General features: G+C 59.4%; 1 protein-coding gene across 1 annotated transcript in view; it reads right to left on the minus strand.

Annotated features, from left to right (window-relative positions):
* Window positions 1-611: 611 nt before the first annotated feature.
* Window positions 612-18,091, minus strand: part of ZFAT (zinc finger and AT-hook domain containing) — a 99,344-nt gene continuing 81,864 nt past the window's right edge. Inside the window, exons 14-15 of the mRNA XM_054590101.1 lie at window positions 16,238-16,368; window positions 612-851 (exon numbers count right to left, since the gene is read on the minus strand). Coding sequence (XP_054446076.1) covers window positions 612-851; window positions 16,238-16,368 — 371 coding nt within the window. The remainder of the gene's footprint in view (window positions 852-16,237; window positions 16,369-18,091) is intronic.

Raw genomic sequence — 18,091 nt, forward strand, 5'->3', positions numbered from 1 at the left:
GCAATTTTTTAAAATGCAGAAGAATGCCAAGACTGTAAGCTGAGACCCCACATGTGAGGGCAGTGGACGAGTCCCCAGGCTGTGGTCACCCCCGCGATAAGAAGCACCCTCGGTACTGGAGGAGGGAATAACTAACAAGCCTGAAGCGCCTCCACTCTTTCCCCCGCAGGTCACCTTCCCTGTAATGGCTGCCTCCCTGGCACCAGGCTGCACAGCAGTCCCAGATGAAGATTCGGCACCTCGGTGGGGCCAAGGAGCTGGGGGAGATTCAGGAAGATGCTGTTGGGAGTACGGGGTCTCCGACGCTTGATGGAAGGGGGCAATGCGGTATGAGCCAAGTTAGAAGAATTGATGCACAAGTCTTTCCAGAAGCAAATCATACTGGGAAAAGGGGGTATGTGAGCTGGGGGCGGGGGTCCTGTATTGCTGGTGATGCCAGTCGCCTTGCCCGCTCAAAGCAGGGCAGGGAGAGCCCCTCGGCAGCCGACTGATGGGCAGGGAGCACCAAGAAGAGCACTTCCGGGGGGAGCACCAGCCCGCAGCCTCGCTGCCCGGTGCCCCGGGCGCCCGGCAGAGCCGCAGACCACGCTGACCCCGTGCGCATGCGTGCCCTAGAGTTCCGGCGGCGGCGGCCCCGCGGCCGGCTCCTCCAGCGGCTGGATGGCCTCCTGCACGTAGACGATGAACTCCGAGGCCTCCCCGCCCTGCGTGTAGACGGTCACCGTCTCGATGCCCTCCACGTCGTCAGAGGACACAACCAGGTGGTGCTGCTCGGCCAGCTCCACGGACGCCTGCTGCAGGGTCTCCTGGATCATGACCGTGTGGTTGGCGCTGGGCTCCTCGTCGGTGACCTGTAGAGGGGGCGAGAAAAGGGTCACACGCGTCCTGCTTCTGGGTCCAACCAGGACCACAGGAGCAGCACTGCCGCTCCGGGAGCATCTAGTGAGTTCCAGAGCCTGTCCCTACGGCCCGTGATCCTCTCCCCCTCACTTGGGGCTCTCCCTCCTCCTGGCTGACAGATGCAGAGATGCACAGTGACGCTCACTCGGTGCTGCAGGGCCACGGCCGGGGCCCAGCTGTGGCTCACGGTGGAACCCAGCATTGGAAGGCATCTCAGCAGTCATTCACGGCGGCTATGCTGGTGGGTGGCGGGGGGCATGGTTGGAACTTCAGAGCCGGTCCATTGGGCGGTGAGAAAGGGTCTGGGTTTCTCCTGCGCTGTGTGTCTGTCTCTCCACACACTCTGGGAGCTCCCCTCTCAGTCTGAAGATCAGTTTCATGCCGGGAAGGAGTGGACGCCCTGTGGGCTGGGCGTCTGTCGATGCCAATTCCTCAGCCCTGTGGGGAGGCAGCCTGCCCAGGGAAGCTCCCCGCCACAGCGCTGGGCAGGAGAGGGCGCCTGTCCGGGGAGGGGACCTGCTGAATTCTAGGGCCACACAGAGGCCCCAGATGACTGGAGGGTGTCAGAGAGACAGACTTTCCTGGGGGGTCCGAAGGCAAGCTGGAAGGCAGGCCTGCTGTGCTGTGCAAAGCGCAGCTCCACCAGCGGCGCCGCCCTCCCAGCGGTGCGTCCTGGGCCGGACGCCTGCGCCTCTGACCCCGGCTCTCCCACGCAGGGGCTGCTGGGGGCTCCAAGAGCTTCCGTGCGCACAGTGGGCGCACGCTCACGTCGCTGCCCTTCGGTGCCTTCACTCACTCACTCCCAGTGCTTCTTACCACCTGGAGGGACTGCGGGATGCCAGGGACTCCCTCATTCAACCAAACCACCACCAGCCCATCGGGTCCCACTGGTCTAAGCGGAATGAGGACAGGGACCGCACCGTCTTGCCCAGCCCTTTCCCCAGCGCCAAGCCCCATGCCTGGCACACAGCAAACGCTCCGTACTTGCTGAATAACGATCCACTGGTTGCCAGAGGCGGCGACCGGTGTGCAGTGGAAAGCCAGAGCCTGGTGGGCGAGGAAGACGGCCGCAGAGCGGGCCACGGGCCGCAGGGCCGAGCTGCCCCCGACGGGGCGGCAGTGCAGGGGGCGGGGCTCAGCGAAGCAGAGGGCGCAGGAGCTAACAGTGGCTCCCAAGGGAGATGGGGAGAGGTGGGCTTGCTCAGGCAGCTTCCATGAGCTCCTGTTCATGACCTCTGACTCCTGGCCCCACCGACATCAGGGGCTTCCTCCTGCCTGCCTGCCCCTGGGTGACACGCCGTGACCACACCGTCTCTGGAGACCCCAGCTGGCTTGGAGGGGTCTCACTCTGGCCCCACAACTGTATGCTTCCCTGGGAGCAGGAGGCGCTGTGACAGCTGGGAGGGCTCATGTTTTATTCAGAGAGAACAACGGAAAAGGCCCCGTGGGGGTGGGGGGCCCATAGCCATGGATTGGAGGGAACTTTCAGTTTGGCTGACAGAATTCACCAGAAGCTAGAGAGCCATTCTGAGTGGAAATTATTAATACATTTAGCCTGATTTGTTTTTCTGGAGTGAATTGAGACCTCTTTTTTTTTTCCTTTAACTGCTTGTTTCAATTTCATTTAAATGGGAAAATGTACTAGGAACTGAGACTTTAGAAGTAAATATTGATTTATTTCACTCTGAAAGCAAGTACCTGACAGAAGGTTGGGGACAGGGGAGGAGACACACACAAATGCTGCTCCCTTCTTAGCTGTCAGTCACCTCCACGCAAAGGGAGCAGGCAGGCAGGGGCGGTTTGTGCTGAAGTCCCGCGGCCTCGCAGGCGCAAAGCAAACCCCCTGTGCTTCAGGCGAACAGGCAACAAGCCGAGAGGAGGGGGAAGAGCAGGGGGCGCCCATGTGCCCCGCTCCCCGCGTCCAGCCCCCGTGGCTCAGTGGCCAAGCCTGCCGCTGGGGGCCGGCCTCCTAGCTGCCCCCACAACCCTCTGTGGGGCTCCTTTCTGGGCCCCCTCCCTGCACCCCGCTTCCCCGCTGTCCTCTGCCCGCCCACGAGGCCTGGGGCACTGCTGGGTCCCCTCCCGGCTTCTCAAGAGTCCTGGCGGAGCCGGGCACCAGCCCCTGCCCCTGAGCTGAGGCTGCGCAGGAGCTTCCCAGGGACCAGCCTGTCGGAGAGGAGAGCGAGGGGTGGGGAACAGCGGCAGGGGAGGCCTGAAGTGAAGGTCACAGTCCTGGCGCCCGACCACCGGCTGGGAGGCTGAGACGTGGCTTCACAGAGGAGGACAGGGAAGGTCTCCGAAGGGATCCTGTGTCACAGGCCGCGGCGCTGTGGTGGCGACTCGCCTGGCTCGGGCGTCAGACTTCCCTCGCTGTCCCTCTGAACTCTGGCGCTTATTTGTCCATGTTCCTTTTCTAAGTATTAAATCTACTTAAAGGTAATCCTTTCTCCATTTCTTTCCAGTTTTCAGCGCCAGCGCTTTGTCTGCTAGAATCTCCATTAAATGCACCCACTGCTATGATGAGGCCAACAAACAGAGCCCTTTGGGACCAGGAAGGCAACGGAGACAGACGCAGAGGTGCATTTCACAGCAGCCCTGCAAAGAGCATCCTGCCCAGTCCACACGGGTGTAATGGGGGCCGCATGCTGCCGCTGTGATTTCACGGAGCCCCCAACGCGGACGGCCTCTGGGGTCCCCAAAGGCCCCCTGCTGCCCGCCTTTGGGCCGCCTCTCCATTCCCATGCCCTTTCCCGGGCGGCTGTGCCAGCCCCGCACGTGCCGCCCGTACAGCCGGCGGGCGCGGCACACAGCCGATGTGGGAACGGGCACTGCAGAGGGTCCTGGGGTGGGAGGCTGCTTTAGGAAGGGGCTGCTGAGGCTTCTGCAGCGTGTGCCCCTCCCCCACCTCCACGCACCCCAGAGTCCCGTGATTCACATTCTCTCTGTTTTACGTTTTTGCAAACCATGGGCTTCCTTCCGTGCCTGCAGAGCCCAGCGTCCACCCGGCCCTCGCAGTTCACCGAACACTCTCCCACGTGTCACCCCAAGCGTCTCCGCACGACGTCTCGTGGCGAGGGCATCTCTGGCCCCATTCCCAAGTGGGACGACGGAAGCGTCCAGTGGTCCAGGGACTCATCGAAAGTCAAACAGCTGGACCTCAGTCCGGGTGACCCCAAGTCCAGAGACCTTCCTCAGAGGGTGCAGTGCAATGGGGGCTAAAGGGACTACCCGCCGCAGGCGAGCAGTGCTCCTTCTTGCTCTAACCGCCCCCCCCCCAAGTCGGCTTGTGGCTGGCTGGCTGGCTTCCAACCATTCCATGTTCAAAATGATCTCTCCGGGAGCCTAATCTGTGAGCGCAGGCTGAAAACTGTTCTCCACGGGGGAAATAATACGGCTTCACGGCGTCATTATCCCCTGAGACGGGCACTCCACTCTCCCCAATGCTGGATCTAGCACATCTCGCAGATAAATTATGAGCAGCATAGATAGCTTAATAGAAATCCTTAACCCACGGGATTGTACAAATTATTCATGAAATCGGGCCCCAAGCTCCGCACTCCAGCCCATCTCCAGTGCTCGCCCGGAACGGGGACCAGCTCACGGTCAGACCAGGCGCCCTGTGGGGCCCTAGGGCGTCGGCGGAGCGGCTCCCGCGAGCCCTGCCCTCAGGCCTGCACCCCGGCTGGCGGTGCTCCCTCCCTCTCTCCCTCAAGCACAGGCCTCACTTGTCTTGCTTTTCCCTCCTCTCCTTCCTCTCCTCCCTCCTCCCTCCTCCCTCACTCCCCTCCCCACTTCCTTTGTAAGCACCATTCCAAGCACGTTATGCTTTCTCCCTCCCAACGTCCCAGGGACTCCCGAGAAGTGCCCTGGCTGGAGGAGCCCTGCGTAATGAAGAGGGGCTCCCTGCACCCCCATCCCTGTGTGGCCCCACAGAGCCCTTTCCACGGCTCTACTCTAGTCCACCTGGCTCTGCACCCAGTTCCTCCTACCTCTGCAGCAAGGACAAGCTGCTTAGAGTGTCATCCTGATACGCCAAGGTTGCGGGTTCGATCCCCAGTCAGGGCACATACAAGAATCAACCAGGGAATGCATCAATAAGTGGAACAACGAATCCATGTTTCTCTCTCTCTCTCTCTCTCTCTCTCTCTCTACCCCGCCACCCCTTCCTCTCTCTCTAAAATCAATTTAAAAAGAGCACACTGTGGACTCCTCTGCCTCAAATAAGATGCTGCAGAATGGCCCAGCGAGGCAGGGATGGGGAGCACAGCTTCCCCCAGGACCCCGAGTCCTCAGGAAGCCCCGACACTGGCCAGAGGGTGTGAGGGGGCCACCTTGCCAAACAGGAAGGCCACCCGCAAAGCGGGGCCCTGGGGAAGCCAGCCTGACACGGTGTGTCATGGGTCGCACCAAACATGACCTCTCCCCGGGACACCCAGATGGCCCAGAGGCATCCAAGGACATCAGCGTAGGACAAAGAAAGGCTAATTAAGGGAAGGAAGTGCTGTAATGTCACCACTGGATCCCACAGAGGTGGCAGTGAGAAAAGAGCAAAGGCTCTTATTAGCTGGGAATTTAAGGGAACAGTTTAAAAGCAGCCAGCAGACCACAGTAAACAATACACTTTGCACCTCGCCTTTCTCCCAGAGCTTTCAAAACACTGCAAACCACCTCCTGGAGCCCAAGCCCCCTCACGCCCCCCCCCCCCACGCGTCCCCGGAGGCCCTGCTTCAACCGCCTGAGCAGACGTCCGGGATCCCCACCCAGACGGCCACTGGGATTCCCACGCAATGGTCAGGCTCAGCGGAACCCAGTCCACTGTCTAACGTGGCTCTGGGCACATAAATCCATGACAAATAGGGAAGAAAGGTAAACAAAACCTCTGTTGGTCCTAAAATGGAAAGAAACCAGAACGACACCCACGGGGACGGCATCATTGAACGTCCACTACCCTTCGGAAGGAGAATGGCTGCCAAAACCCCCGCACCCCAGGGCTGCCCACGTCCCCGGCACCCGCCCTCAGGCCTGGCACCCTCACTGGGCTGCGAAGGTGCTGGGCGCCTTCACTTGGGACATTCTAGTTTGAGGGGCTCCAGGGCGGGGATCAGCCTTCACATTTTCCGGAGGGAAAAAACCCCGTCAGCTCAGCTCTGCCAGGCAGGGGGACGGCTTTGCTCCAGGCACTCGCGCATCTCAAATCCGCTTTTAAATCAGCTGAACCAGGTTCCTATTTATTACCCTGTGCCTTGGGGAACAGCCCTCTCTCCAGTGTCATTAGTGTCCTTGACAGGACGGCACCTGGGGCTGCAGGCAGGAGACACGCAGCCAAGCCCCGCTGCTCCCCTCTCCGTCCCCGGGGTTAGCCGGCCCGGTCGGTCAGCCCTCTGTGGTCTGGGGTGGGGCGGGGGGCAGGGGGCGGGGGCGGCACACGGCATGGAGAGTGGCACCAGGGCAGCACAGCCGCTGGCCTCAGCTCACAGGCGGTCATGGGCGCCCATGACGTGCAGGGCTTCATGGGGCCCGGCCTGGGAGGTGCAGAGCGTCTCAGGGAGGAGCTCCCATGAGGAGGCGGACGGGCTGTGTGCTGTGTGCATGCACGTGGGGGTGTGCCGTGCGGAGGTGTGTCGTGGAGCGGCTCGTGAGTGTGAGTGTGCATCTGTGTGTATTTGTGTGTGCATGTCTATGTGCAGGTATATGGACCCGGGGGGCACATGTATGAGCTCAGGAGTGGGCGTAGGCGTGGGCGTGTGTGTGTACCTATGTGTGCGTGTACGGGCACGAAGGCGTCACGTCCTCAGATGGCGTCAGGGACGTGCAGAAACAGCGCGCCAGCCCTTGCTCCTCAAGACAGACAGAGAGCAGCCTCCGTGAGCTGGCCCCTCTAAAAGGCGAGCCACTGAAGGAACAGCCCCCTCTGATGAGACGTGCGCCCACGTTCCCGGACGCAGAGTTCCCAGCCGCTTCAGGTTACTCCTCAGAGCCTCTGCTGTTCCACCGAGAGCGTTACACACGTCGGACACTCGGGAGGACACTGGAAAGAACTGAGTCCCACACACACGCTCCCCGTCCTGAGAGCCTGCAGTCCAGTGGGAAGGGCCTGGGCACTTCTCCTGGGCACCCAGAGCGGGGTGGCGGGGTGGGGAGCGGGCGGTGGTCAGGGCGGTCTCCTGAAGGAGGCGACCCTGGCCTTGGAGGCCCGCATTCCCAGGAGTCAGACGGTATGAACATCATCCATGGTCCCTTCCACTGCAGAAACCCCAGGACCCCATGACAAGGTGAGGCTCCGCGCGCGGCAGACGGACGCCCACGCACCACCGACCGCAGAGAACGAACTGCAGCGCTGCAGTCGACGCCTTTAGGTGAACTGGCCCTTGTGTGTGCACAAGCCCTGGGGAAGGAGCTTCTCCCCAGGGGCGGGGTTTCACTCCCTTAAATGGTAACCTGCCGAGGCCTTCTTCCCGCGTCCTCAACAGGCAGGCCCACCTTACAAGGTTACAGCAAGCCCACTGACTTTCTGGGCCCCAGGCCAGGTGGAGGAGGGTGTGCACTGGAACAAAGGGAAACAATAAATAGTGTCCTAAATTTATAGAGGAAAGAAAAGGTTATGAATAAGTATGGCTTTTAGGGGGAAAAAAGCCTCATAAATCTCCAATAGTAGAAATATATATGTATATACAGGACCAAAAAAAGGGAGAGAAACTTGTGGAAGTAGCAAAGATATTCAGAGTCAGGGAGAAACCATTCGCAGGTCAGCAGAGATTTAAAGCCTTTGCAAACGAGGGGACGGCATGTGGGCCGCGACCCACGGGCCCTGGGAGGGGCAGGAGCCCCCCACGCTGCTTTTCTCCAGGCTGTAAGCAGACAGCTGGCACGTTCCCCTTCCTGAGAGCACTGATCCCACGACAGTCCACAGCCCGAGTCGCACAGACTTCCAGCTACACACCGCCATGCCTGTCCCGTGCGTGCGTCCCGCTCTCCGGGACACTGCAGGGTCCAGCTGGACAGCACTGCAACCCTGTCCCTCGCCCAGGGCCCTGGGCAGGAACCAGTCCACTGGCGCTCACCTGCCGGGGACAGGAAGGGCGAGGCTCCTGGCTGGGGGAGAGGGCCTCCTACAGCCGCCGGCCACCCCCGGGAGGATGAAAGGGCTCCACATTGGCCAAAGGCCTCACTCAGCAGGTGGGGGGGTTCGAGACAGACGCCTGGGCAGCAGAAAGGGGGCACACGGCAAGGAGAGCTCGCGTGCCTCGTGCCCAGGAGCTGGGGCACACTGTGGGCGGTCTGCGCAGTCAGGTGACTGTGGGAAAGCGCCCTTCCCCACTCGCTGTGGTAAGAAGGGCGGGCAGTGCAAGAGCTGAGCGGGCAGGGTGCCACGGCGCCTGGCGCTGGGCGGGTGCTACCGGGTGCCCTCCCCCCAGGGGCAGGCGGGCCCGGGCCCGTCCGGTTGCCGGCACATCCCTGCCACACCACGCCCACAGGGCACCCGGCTGGCAGCAGGCACTCAGCACTCATCATGCCGTGGTATTTGAACGTGCACCCCAGAGACGTCTGGAAACTGAACGGCAACCAGGTCAGGGCCCAGGCAGGCGACAGCGGAGGCAGGAGGGAGCGCCTCACTGCCCAGCCTTCAGACTGTTCATCGTGCATAACACTGTGTTTGCTTGACCTCTAAGCACACAGACGTGGGGACTGACATTCTAGTCAGTGCCAGGTGCTGCATGGGGGCACCACGCCGGCGGCGGGAACCTCACTCGTGGGGATGTGCTTCTCCCTGGAGGCCCCGCCCTGCCCAGCAGCCTCTGCGCGGACGGCAGCTCCTGGGGTTGGGTGGGGGTTCATGGGCACGTTTGTCACTGACACCCTCCCGCCTGCCTCTGTCAGCGAACGCTGCCCTCTGCACATGGCTCGGGAGACATGCCCCACGCTGCCATCCTGGCAGGCTCGGCCCTTCTCACGGCGAGCGCTCTGGCCACCTGACAGGCAAGTGCTCCGTGAAGCCGCGGGGACGTGACTGACCCCACCTTCCTTGACTTTCCTCCCCAGGGACTCCCTCTCTGTGCTGGGGAAGCGCGTGGCTTCCTTCCCCCGACGCAGGCTCTTTGCCCTCAGACTCAACAATCTTTCTCCCACCGTCCTTCATGCAGGTGACCTGCTGCCTCCCCAAGGTGGAAGGGACCAGGAAAATGGAGCCCGAAGCAGCAGCACCAGGATCCTCCCAGGACCTGCCACAGCCACGGCCCCACCCCCAAGAGAGACAAGCAGAACTTCCAGGATGGAGCATTTCCATCCTGGAAATGGAGCATGTTCTGCTTGAACAATGTTTATCAAAACAAAACATAAACCATCTCAACCATGCATCAAACTGAGCCACGTAAGTCCATTAGTGGCCAACTAGGTCTAGGATCAGAAAGGGGAATTATGGATCCTTCTCCCACAGGCCCTCTGTCCCGATCCCACTCTGAGCACCGCCTGCCCTGAGTGCAGCCTGAGACCCTGAGCTGAACCTCTGTGAAGACATCGCCTCCCGGCCGGTGCACCCACAGGCCCTGCTTCCTGGCTCTCTGGGCTTCTCTCGGGGGGACAGGGAGGGGGGTGGGGGGGCTGGCAGCCCTGACTCCCCTGGCGCACCCCCGCCGTGGCCTGCTCTCCCGTCTGTGTGCCCCTCTGGCTCTGAGCCCCGGGCCCCGCTCCCCTTTACTCTGCGCCTGGGGTCGCCTGGGGCCGCCTGTGGCTGTGGCGTCTGCTCTTCCAATTTGGCCTCCCAGGGCCTTCTCTAAGAGAATCACTCACAATGGCACCACAAGCGGAGGCTGTGGGGTTAAATTACTCCCAGACGCAAAATCAGTGCAACTTTTACATAATGCCACTATGAGCTTGCCTGTCTGAAGTGAGCAAAAATGTTGCCCCAAACCTGGAAGAGACAGAGCGATCTCAGCTGGCACAGTGACCCTGCAGAGGAGGGAGGACCAATGACATCCCAGCCTCCCTGGCCACGGACACGCACGGGGAAATGGGTGCCCACGCACACAGGAATAAACTGACAGCATTCGAGCTCAAGTGGAGTGGGATCCCGCACATTACGCCGGCCATGCAGCAGGCTCGGAGCATGACAGGAAAATCTGGGCTCAGGGAAAGGAAGGGGCCAGAGAAGCCAGTTCCACAGACTGACACCTGAGGGTTGGCTAAAGGTGTTCCCTGGGAAAAAGAGGGCGGGAACGGAAGTGGGGAAAGCCTGCATCCTCTCTTTTTTCAGACAATTCCCCAAAGGGCCACAGATGCATCATGGAGCTTATTTTTACTTTTAAGCCTTCACAGAGACATGGAGTTTGCAGTCACTCCCGTGGAACAAGAGGGCTGGACAAGTCACAAAAGCAATGACAGAGAACACAGTCTTGGAGATCAGCCACCAGAAATCATACCAGAAACAGGAACCTGAGAGCTGAGTTTTATTTAAGACAAAGAAAAAAGACTCGAGTGCCAAAGGGAGAACTCGGGGAGGCTACAAAGCACCAGCGTCAGCACGCGGCGACTAAGGAGAGGCACCCCTTGCCAAGAACCTCAGTGTGGTATTTGTCTCTGGACGTCTATGCTCAAGGTCCCTATACAGTGTCAGCAGAACAAATGTTCTGCAAGAGGCGTGAGGCATGGAAGCATCAAGAGGCTTCCTATGTGCATCACTAGGAGCTCGATGTGATTGCTGTTGGCACAGCCTGAGGATCTCATCAGTGGCCCCACAACGTTCTTTAGGCAGGAGCCAAAGCTAAGTAACCACAATGTGCAGCTGAAAACTGGTTACCCCAATAACAGGGGCCAGGGCAAGGGAAAAAGAAAAAAGAAACTAGTCACTGAGATTTCAGTATAAAGATCAAAAAGATGAGGAATGCCAAGACGAAAGACGTCCATGTGAACTGCAGGCACCTGTGAGTCGAGTAGCAGAGACTCGAGTTGGATCATCTAAGGTTAGGAGGCAGGGGGACGCGCCGCTCTCAGTCCTTGAATATGCAACGATCCGATCGCCCACAGGAGAAGCATGCGATCCCCTTGCAGGGGCCTTCCAAAGGCATTTGAATCCATCATGAGGGTCAGTACGCGCACAGTCGGCTGGCCTGGGTGGATGTGACAATCCCAACACACCCTGAGGAGTAACAGCGCACGAGCAGTCACAGCAGGCGGACACTGCAGTTCCTATCGATTCTCATGCAGTCCAGACGCCCTTGATCTCGCAGGAAAGACCCCTTAGCTGAACCACAACGACGGCACGACAGCCGGAAGGGGAAAGGGGAACAAACAACAGGACGGAAGATGCCGGGCTCTCACTGTGGCGTGAAAGGGCGCGCACCTGCCGTGGGAACACCGGCTCCCACACTGCCTGGCACATGAGCAGAACACGGAGGAGGTTCTGAAGGCGACAGGTGCACAGAGAAGAGCAGGGCTGGCCTGCCCGCTACTTCCGCCCCGTGGACGGACGGCGTTGAGTCAGGGAGGGTCTGTCCACGGTGTGAGCCCCAAAGTGCCTCCGGGGGACACACAGAAAGGACGATCCCAGTGACTCCCCAGGGATCTGAGCTTAAAGGGACAACAGCACAGGACGCACTGCCCTGCAGGATAAGGGAGCCGCTCTCAGCCCAGTCCCACTTGGCAACATCATGCAGGTGGCCAGTGTCTTCTGTGCCGACCACAGAGGATGATGAGTTTCTTACATTGACGTGAGTCTTCCGTCGGCCTCTTGTGGTCTTGTTGTACAGTTAAACAATCAAAATAATTGACTGAAATGATTGTTTTTTAAAAAATAAGAAAAATGGACTTTGACGCCTCACACAAAGCACTTTCCAGATCCCTCACTCCACTATCTTGCCACGCGTCCTATGACACGGTCAGCATCCACCCCCGAGGGGGGTGGGGGGAGGCCGACTCTGGGCCCCCCTTCCAGTGACCACGGAGGGCAAGGCACCCCCGAGCAGAGCGGCTTCTCCCTCCCAGATGCCCTTGTACAGGCGGACAGGGCGAAAGGGGCTCAGGGACCAGAGGCCTCGGGGCCCTGAACTAAAAGCAGGACGGGCTGGACCTGGGCATCCCTGCAAGTGGGCAGCTGGTCTTTGTGGTCGGCCGTAGAAGTGAATTGCACATCCTTGCAAAAACAACGGACCCCAGACAACACACCGCAATTCCGGTGCCGGCTGGTAACCAGCACATAGCACGCCTTCCCTAGAGGTCTGCTGCCGCCATGCAGCCCAGACTGAGCGCTGCCCGCTGGGCCCGGGAAGGGGGCCCTGCCCACTCCTCGCCTCCAGACAGGCCCCCAGCTTCACACTCCAGCTCCAACCACCCCGGGGGCCTGCCGAGGTGACAAAGGCGTGGGAAGCTGCGGGGCGGGGGAAGGGGGAGCTGTATTCAGCAAAGCTGGAATTTGTTTGTTTGTTTTTTTTTAAATTAGCAGCTAGGCAAGTGGGAAGAGCCCCTGGGATTTTGAACAAGATTATGGCGGCATAATCCTGCGCCGTGCCAGGCTGAGGGTCTGCGTCGGAGGCGGGCACTTGACCCTTCCCGGTTCTCCCGGCCACGGGGCACTGGCTGACAGCTTCGAAGGGTCCAGCATGTGGAGGGAAAACAGTGAACAGGGCAGTGGCAACCCTAAGGGACACTGCAGAGAACCAGGGACAGGGACAGAGACAGAGGCTTGTCAACTAAAGGTACTGCTACTCAGAGTCACTACTGAGTAGTCACTCCGAGGGAGGTGGTACAAGAGTGACTCCCGCCCCTGCCTGAAGCCCAGCCCTCCCCAGCCCCCAGCAACGCCCCAGGCTCTCTTCGGGCACCAGGGCGTCCATGAAGCCCTCCCTGCCCGTCCCCTGGCCCCACTCCACCCCCCCAGTTTCAAGGGGGTAAAGCCCGGGTGGTCCTCCCGCGCCTGGGGCGCTGGCCGGCCTCCCCGAAGCAGTCACTGCTCTCGGGCGGAACCGCCGGGTGGACGCCTGCATTTTTCAGATCTCTTCACTGGTTCTGCTGGGGGTTTTTTCTCTGACAAAGGACGTTGTTCACTCATTTATGAGATGCGTGCGCATTGGCCCGCTCTTGATAGCACGCAAGGACCTCAGCTGCAGCGCTCAATCGTGTGGCTCACCCCGATGTCCCACGTGCCCAGAGGGCGGCTGGCGGGCAGGACCCGCGTGGGCTGCTTGCCGGGTGGGGGAAGAAATCATTTCCCTCGGGAGACTTTGCCTCTTGAGCTCAGGACCCGGCTGAACCCTGTAACCCAGCGTGGGAGGCAGAAGAGTGCTCCCCAACCCCCAAAGAAGTGGGTGCCCTAATCCGCAGTACCCGAGAATGTGACCTTGCATGACAAATGCATGACAAAGGGGACTCTGGCAGTGAGGGTAAAGGAGGGTCCTGAAATGAGGAGGTGCCCCTGGCTTGCCGGGTGGGCCCAGGGGAAGCACAGGAGGCGGGAGGGTCAGGCCCGGCGCGCCACGGGGGCCGGGTCTGCACTTCGCTTTCCAGCTTCCTCAGTCTGTACCCACCCCCCACCCCCAGGCCTACCCTCGCGTTCATCGCCCACACCCAAAACCCAAACACCTGCGGGTCAATCACGTGCCACTGTCACTGATAAACTCTGATATGGAAGATTCTGTTTAATTTATACCAATGCATCATGGAAGAATAAAGTTATAAATAGCATACAACTCTGCTATTTTTATTTTTAATTTTTTTTTAAATATGGAAAAGAAGTTGTTTTTGGCCCTATGGAAGATATATGTGTGTGTGTCCTAGGAAACTTTAAAAAGATCTCAAAATATGCTATCCAACAGTAATTTTAAATTTTTTTCTGCAACACACAGCAGGGGCTCCATGACAAGGAGTTCTTGCTTTTTTTCTCTACGGAATAGAAAAATTTAGAGGACACAGCTGGAGAATCAAAACACGAATCCCACAGTGTACTCAGCCCTCCTTAATAAGCGTTTATCGAGCAACTACTATGTGTGACATGTTGAGCTGGAGAGAGACAACGTCCCACCATCGAGGGGCCGCGCCCGGTGAAGGGGAGCCTCGCCCAGCGCGCCCGCGTGCCTGTGAGTGGCTTCAGTGCCCGCGACAGACAAACACACTTTCTCTCCAGCAAAATCCTAAACCAGAGTTTAATTAAAAGAAAAACTTGAAACTCATTTATTCCCCTAATAATAACTGTTATGCTTAAATATAAATACCAGGACAACTGCAACCAGACGGCGTTCCTTCCGGAGAGCCCGCCGTGCGGCAATGCCTGCACCGCAGGCGTGGGTGAGCACACCCGGCCGGCCGGCCTCGGGGGGCGAGGGGCTGAGCCAGACTGGCAGGAGAACGGCCAGGGCACGCGTTCTTGGGGGACATCCCCGGCGCAGCCACTCAGGGCTGTTCACAGGGACGCTCCCTCAGCACTGGTTTTCGGGACAGTGTCACTGTCTTCGGCCCCTGCGATCCCCCCCACACCTGTCCGCGCGGTTGTACCGGACGCTTATCGCCTTGCCCTGTGCTGCGCTACCTGTCTAATGCCTTGCAGCCCATCTAAGCTGCATCCGAGGCCCACGTGGCCTGCGGCGTGCGTGAAGTCACGTCCCTGAGTGGCGGCAATCAATCCAGTTGAGGACAGGCAGACCACGTTGGCAGCCCCTTCTCACAACCCTCAAAAGGCCCTGGCATGTCTGCAACGCCCAACATTCTCCCGATGCCCTCCCAAGCAGGCCCTTCCCGAGTGCCAGGCAAGCTAGGACGCCACATGTCACCGTGCAAAGGAGGCGTTTCAGAGGACGTGAATGAGGCCACCTGAGACTGCAAGCTAGGAAACACGAAACCTACAGGAGTGTTCAGCCTGGAAGAACATGACTCTGTTTCCTCCACGCAGAACAGCCGGCCCTGGCGGACAGAGTATCAGGCTCCTCCCGCCCCTGCCTGGCTCCGGTCCCGGGCCTCCCGAGGGAACCCGCTGTGTGGCCGTGGGTTCAGGACACACAGTCAGACTGCCACCGGGATGTGCCAAGTCTTCTCGATGGACCGAGAGATCCAGCTGACCCAGAGGACTAGTCAGCCTGGATCTCACACTCTGGGGGCCCGGGCACCGCCCTGCAGGGAGCACGGCCACGTCTGCCTTCGCCCCGTCAGAGGCCGGCCTCTGCGCCACACGGCTCGGGGTGCCTACGTGAGCGGCAGCTTAAGAGGTGTCTTTGTGAGTGCCCAGAAACCATACCACTTTCCCTACGTTAACTGCTTCATGTTGACTCCCTGTTTTCTGTTATGAAATTCAGTGCTCCATTCGCAGCTGAACTGGGGCAGCTCCCGTAACACGCACCGCCTCCAGGTGTCTGCTCGGACGTCGGAGACCTATCCCAACAGCCTGTGTGACCCAGTCCCCCCGCCCCCCCAACCCGCCGCCCACGCTCCCTTCCCTCTTTCCTCATTGTGCTTCTCTCTGCCGCACTTTTCACCAGCGCGGCATCCTCTCTGTCTTACTGATCGGTGTTTTGTCTTTTCCACTAGAAAGTGAGCACCTCGATGGCAGGCGCTGGGTCCCTCCCGGAGCCCCTGAGGCTCTGCCAGACGACAGTTGGCACTTACTGAATACGCACCGATCGAAAGACTAAAACAATGGACAACTATGTAAAACTCTACTGTCTGCGTGCCAACCTTCTCCATGAACTTGAACGTGCACCTATCCTGGTTTGGATGTGCTTAGTCCTTTTATTTTTTTAAGTATTTGTGTGAACCAGACTAAATCTTTTGTAAAATGAAGCAGGAAAGTACAGACAGGAAAAAAGGATGAGCTACTTATCAAGCACACTGCATTCTAACAGACAGTAAACTCCCTGAGGGCAGAGAAGAGGGAATGAGCCAAACAGTCGAGCAATTCAAGTTGAGTAGCCTTTATTCACAAATTGATCTCTTCCTCCCTATCACTTCAGTCATCCTGTGCTGATCTGATGGGGTGATGCTGCACACTTAAAAGGCCTGTGTGCTGGGGCCGCTCCTGGCTTCTCTGGCTGTCCCCGCTCCCTGGTGCCTCAGGCACCAAGGGTGTCTGCATCATGCTCACTGTCACTCTGGAATTCTTCCAAAGGAAATGAATGAAAAGTTTCCAGAATTTTCAAAAATATATTATACCTCTGCCCTGAAACACACGTGCCCACACGGAGCTCTGACAATGCAATTCCATGACGATCTGAGGTCGAGAAGGGAAAGCACAAGACGGGAGCCGTTCCGCGCCGGGGCCTCCGGAGGGTGGCGCAAGCCCCGGAAAACCAAGGGGGCAGGGCAGAAGGAGGGAGGGGGCCAGAGTGAGGAGGTGGGGCTGAGGAGGCGAGGGGGCCCTTACCTGTTTCACCACGGTCACTGTCCCCGGAGCCATGGCAACCACAGAGGCGACGGCCGCGGCGTCGTGGGTCTCGGCGCCCAGCTCAATGATCTGCTGGAGAATGTTCACCGCGGTGGGGTCCAGCCGGTCACCTTCAAGGAAGGAACGGACAGGAGACCATTGAGGCCACTAGTACTGAAGTTCACTGACTGCAAAACCAGCCCTCGGGAGAGGCCACTCTGGGGCGGGGCCTCTTGCCGGGATGAGCGGGCGCTGGGTGATCGCTCACTATGACAGCAGAAATCATTCACGGGGTACCTGCTGGCTTACAAAGCCCTCTTTATAAGAACATCTCGAAATCCTCCACAGCCCTGCGAGGAGAGGACACCATGATGACATCCTCCCCATTTTATAGATTAGGTCTTTCAACACAAAAAAGCCAAGAGACTTGCCTCAGGCCACTGGTCAGTTATACCGAAAGCCCAGATGTTCTGAGCCCAGACATGGTGACACAAGGCTGCCCTCAAAATGGAAGCCCGAGCAGTGCCAGCTATGGCATCAGAGGCAGAGGTGGGCCCCCGTGAGCACGGGGGTAGGTGCTCAGCAAGAGCCAAACGCACAGGCTCTGGGCGAAGCACTGACGGGCGTCTCCATCATCAGAACAACAGGCGTAACTGTTCCAAATCAGCTGAAGCCTGGGGTTCCAGCCTGTTCATCTCCGCAGACTGGAACCCACACCGTCGGGCAGCCACTGAGCAGACCCTGCCTGCTCGCACCATCTGCTGGACCGTCCGGGGCTCCCCCGGACACGGCACTCGGACGCTGATCATTCCATCACCAAAAGGAAAACCACCGCCCGGTCTCCAGCGCAGCAGAACGCTGGGAAGTCTCCGCCACATCCCCCGGGCGGGCTTTCTGTGGGCCAGCCCCACCGTGAGTGGGTCAAGAAGAGACGGGGAGAAGACAGGGGCTACCCAGGCAGGGCTGTGGCACCCACGGGGGTCACTGACCGGGAAGGAGGGAAACACATTCACAGGGGTCTCGGCTCTGGGAACGGAGGTTAACAGCCGGGGCCTCCCCTCGCCCACCCACAGAACCCGAGGTCTGACCTGCTGCAGAGCGGGGGGCCCTGCCTCCTGAGACCCCCGCAGCCCAGCGGTGAGCACAGTCCTGGCGTGTCACCGTCCCTTAGCGACTGGCCCAGTGAAGCTCTCCATGCTGGTTTCTTACTTCCTGGGGTTTAGGGACTTAAGGGCTGGCTGGAAACAGCAATTTCCTACCTCTCATCTCCTGTCACCACTTAACGCTTTCTTCTTTGTCCCCTTGCCTGTTTTCTGGCCCCCAAGTACAAACAGGGCTGTGGTCCATTGTAAGAACTTGGATCCTGTTCGTATTCTGAAAGGAGCCCTAAAGCAACGTTTTCTAAGCATAATGCCCCAATCACCACTAGGCTGGCACAGAGGTTTGTTTTCTAAAATTGATCTTGCATTTGAAAATGAGGCCCTTTGATAGAAAAATCTTGATTTGGGCTTTTCAGAAGAAGTGGGAAGCCGGCTCTGTGGGCGGCTGCTGCCCGGGGACCGGCTGTGTCCTCGGCCTCGGCCCTGCCACCCCACACCACCTGCTGGGACCTGCAGACCCTGGGACAAGCCACCTGGGGTGATGACCACAAGGCGTGGGAGGGGGACAGCGCCGCAGTGAGAATTCAGGGAACTGGGCTGCAGGACCAGCCCCAGTCCCAGCCCTGAGTGGGTATCTCTCAGCAGCCACGCGCGATGAAGGGCCCTCTGTGTCTGGAGTGCGGACAGGACCCCGCTGCTCTCAGGGTCTGTTCTGCATGTTTGCGTGGCCATGTGTGGGGGGCCCGGCAGCACC

The sequence above is a fragment of the Pteronotus mesoamericanus genome, unplaced genomic scaffold (assembly GCF_021234165.1).
Source record: "Pteronotus mesoamericanus isolate MK-2021 breed Mesoamerican mustached bat unplaced genomic scaffold, CSHL_Meso_final scaffold_174, whole genome shotgun sequence".
Classification (NCBI taxonomy): domain Eukaryota; kingdom Metazoa; phylum Chordata; class Mammalia; order Chiroptera; family Mormoopidae; genus Pteronotus; species Pteronotus mesoamericanus.